Source organism: Limulus polyphemus, unplaced genomic scaffold (genome assembly GCF_000517525.1).
Source record: "Limulus polyphemus unplaced genomic scaffold, Limulus_polyphemus-2.1.2 Scaffold1, whole genome shotgun sequence".
In the NCBI taxonomy this organism is placed as follows: Eukaryota; Metazoa; Arthropoda; class Merostomata; order Xiphosura; family Limulidae; genus Limulus; species Limulus polyphemus.
Genome location: NW_013665611.1, coordinates 3,382,018 through 3,385,554, shown reverse-complemented (window position 1 = coordinate 3,385,554; position 3,537 = coordinate 3,382,018). Strand labels below are relative to the sequence as shown.

The 3,537-nt window shown below is 30.7% G+C and overlaps 1 protein-coding gene across 1 annotated transcript in view; it reads right to left on the bottom strand.

The window, feature by feature from the left end:
• Nucleotides 1-3,537, bottom strand: part of LOC106460925 — an 80,058-nt gene that overhangs the window by 59,929 nt on the left and 16,592 nt on the right. Inside the window, exon 7 of the mRNA XM_022390553.1 lies at nucleotides 2,940-3,024. Within this exon, the coding sequence (XP_022246261.1) occupies nucleotides 2,940-3,024 (85 nt within the window). The remainder of the gene's footprint in view (nucleotides 1-2,939; nucleotides 3,025-3,537) is intronic.

The following is a 3,537-nucleotide window of genomic DNA, read 5'->3' as shown; positions in this document are numbered from 1 at the left end:
ACACAAGGTAGGAGTCATCTTCAGCTAAGACAGTTTTATTTTTCTAACAGGGTGGTTCGCTTTTGAAATGGGTTGCCTTTGGTTGTTGTAGAGGCAGTAAATTTAAGTGAGTTTAAGAAAAAGCTTGATAAGGTTATGAATGATAAGGGCTGGCTTTAAGATTTTTTTTCTATTATTTTAATTTAGTTGAGAGGATGGAACCACAAAGATGGACCAATAGGTCCCATGTTGTCCCAAAACATTATGTTATGTTAATATGTAATGCTGATTTACACATTTTTTGTATGTGGTAGCATAAACATTTGAAGCAGTTAGAATATATCTATCGACCCTGGAATTTTGTATTTATAAAGTGGAAATCACAATTACTAGCTCATTGAAATAAAATGTATTATAGTTATGGTTTTCCAAATATTTTTTATTTGTGCACCTGACCAACTATTTTCCAATTTACAGATATTAGTTAATATCTTATTTCATATTCTTTTTGAATAAGGTAGTTCTTATATGCAAAGTTAATGTTAATCTACATTTATATACAGTATTATTGTGGTAATTTGAAGGTAAATCTTCTGACTAATTTCTCAAACGTAAAACTAAATATAGAATAAATGAATAACTATAGTCATCTGTAGGTAAATGTATTTAGATAAAAATGGTGAATAAAAGAACATAAAACAAACAAGATCAGCAAACTGAAAAATTTAACTCTTTAGGTGTGTACTTTTTTTTTCCAGTCATATCATGCTCAAAATCAATGTCAGCTTGCACAAATTCAATTGTCCCTTCAAGTGTGAAAACATTGGCATGATTTGATGCCATTTTGGGTCTGTTTTCTCAAACAAATTAAACGATTTTTAACTGCAAGTATTACCAATGTTTTGAATAACAACATATACCATGCTATATACAAACTGGCAGCTGAGACCATCATCTGTGCAGAATAGGCTTTGTCTATTGATTTTGTGTGCTCATTTCATATTTATAGTGGGAAATTCAGATGGCATTATGAATGCAATTTGGAGTTTTCAGTCTTTAAAGAGGTAAGACTTCCTGTGGGAATCTCATCTGTGTTTCTTAACACTTTAGGTGTGCCCATCACTGTATGGCAACCACATAATATCACAACACCAACATTTCCATGTGCACAATACCTTAAATTGTATAATGTTAAAAAACATATTCTACATGTTTCAGTAGATAACATGATTCACCATTTTCAGGAGATCAAGATCAATAGAGATCATCTCTACTCCATGTGACAGCCATAAATTACTACCTATACACAAGGTAAAGTATGAAATAGTAGAGTCTTTGTAATGAGACTCTGCTAGAAAAATACTGAATTTTTAGCACATGACCTTAACAAGAATTAGTACATTCCAAATCAGGACTTAAAAGAATGTAAACACATTTGTCATTATGAAACAGGAGTGTGAGATATGTGGTATTTGAAGATATGAAACAGGAGAGTGAGATATGTGGTATTTGCATATTATACTATGACATGAATTTTGTGCTCGCTAAATGAATATAATTTTAGATTTATTTATGTAATCACAGGAGATTTTATTTCATATATATTTAATTTGTTTCGGAAAGAAAATTCAGTTGAGAGTTATTTGGCATCTCAAGGATAAGGGCAACTTGGAAGTAAGTTTGAAGTCTTATCTCCAGTCCCAATGGACCCAGGACTCTAGTGTGACAACCAGACACTGGTATGAGACTTTAAGTTCCTGGGATGATAGCTGGAAAGAATGTTGGAGCATGGAAGGGTCACATGCTGAACATTTGAATAGTCTACTTCATGAATAAGTGGATTTTACTGTGAACCTCTAAATAAACATGAACAGAAGAAAATATAAAGATATTTACAATTTTGGATTGCTAGTTAGGCTGCTGTTGTGCTCCAATGAAATGCTGTTGCATTAAGCTCAAGTGCCCTTGATGCTAAACCATCATTCATTGGTTGACTTTGGCTACAATTACAGAATCATTACTGTCTCTATGGAATTCACAGACAGAGGTTTCATTTTAGTCATGTTGATGTATTAGGCAGAAGATCTTTTTTATCAAGTTTACCTTTATTTCATGATTTATTGAATTTTATATTTTATTCAATAACTAGGAAAGAATATATTTTTATTCAAGATTTTCTGATAAATGTTTCTACATTTTTGTGGAGATATTCTGCATGTAGTTAGTTGGCATCTTTGTAAAAGGTCATAAGCTTGCACTTATCCTGTAGTTTAGACCAAGATTGTACACTAAGACTAATAATTTCTTCACCATGTATTTATGTCATGTCCTCCTGCAGTGAAACCATCACCATTCAAGAGTGGTAAAGACACTTGTACAAGTTAGTATGAGCTAGGGGAGGTTACCTTCTTTTACTATATTAAAATAATGATAATTCACATAGGTAATCAAGGATTGTGGCTATTACACTAGACATTTTCTTTTTGCAGAAACAAGCTAAAAATCAGTTAATGTACATTACTCAAAAGCACTGAGCAACATAAACCAAGAAAATGGCTTACTAACATCCATTAATAGGATCAAAAGATGCAAAACTTAGTTCTGTTTACATATGCCAATGACAATAGTTTGAACAACATTTAATATATATGCCTTGGATCACTTCCATTTTATTACATGAGTGAAAAAATGATTATTAAGAGACTGTTAAAATGCTAATGAAACATTTACTTTTTATAGAATATAATTCCATGTGAAAGTAAAATATGACTTCTAAAAAATTATTATGGTGTCTTTGTATTAATTTCACTTTTACTGAGTACTGATTTACTTGTGCAATTTGTTCTTTCTCAGATTATTATCTTATTTACAATCCAGTGTTGTGAAAGGTTATCTTGATATGTTTATTGAATTAAACAAGATAATCAAAATATTAAAACTAAACAATACTAAAAACTTACAGGTTTAATGGTTTGGGATGGAAACCTAGATAATGCAGAATGTTGCTAATGTTCTGTATTCCTATCCAAAACTTGTTGAACTTACCTGAAAATAACAAAATTTAAACAACAATTATAATTTATTTAAAAATTCTCACACTATTCAATGCATGTTTGACATAATGAGTCAACTTTGATTAAGTAATCCAGATTTTTAACATAACTGTTGCCATATTCCCTCTTTAGAGAAATAATGGCAAACACAGGTATAAATCTACTCTACATGATTTGGTTAGATGGAATAACAATGTGAGAACAACTGCAGAAGATACAAAATATGCAAGTTTGATGAACATAACTAAGCACTGTTTATTTCCTGTCTGTAATTATCTTACATGTCTTCAAGTTGAAAGGATGAAACTAAGAAAAAATAAAAGTAAAACAAACTTGAAGTTAATAATGGTTGGAGATGGCTTGAATGGGTAATGAAGAAAGAAAAACTTTAATATAAGTTTAACATAACAGCAAATGTACAATGTTTCAACAAGGTTTTGATGATGGCAAAACCTTGTCGAAACATTGTACATTTGCTGTTATGTTAAACTTATATTAAAGTTTT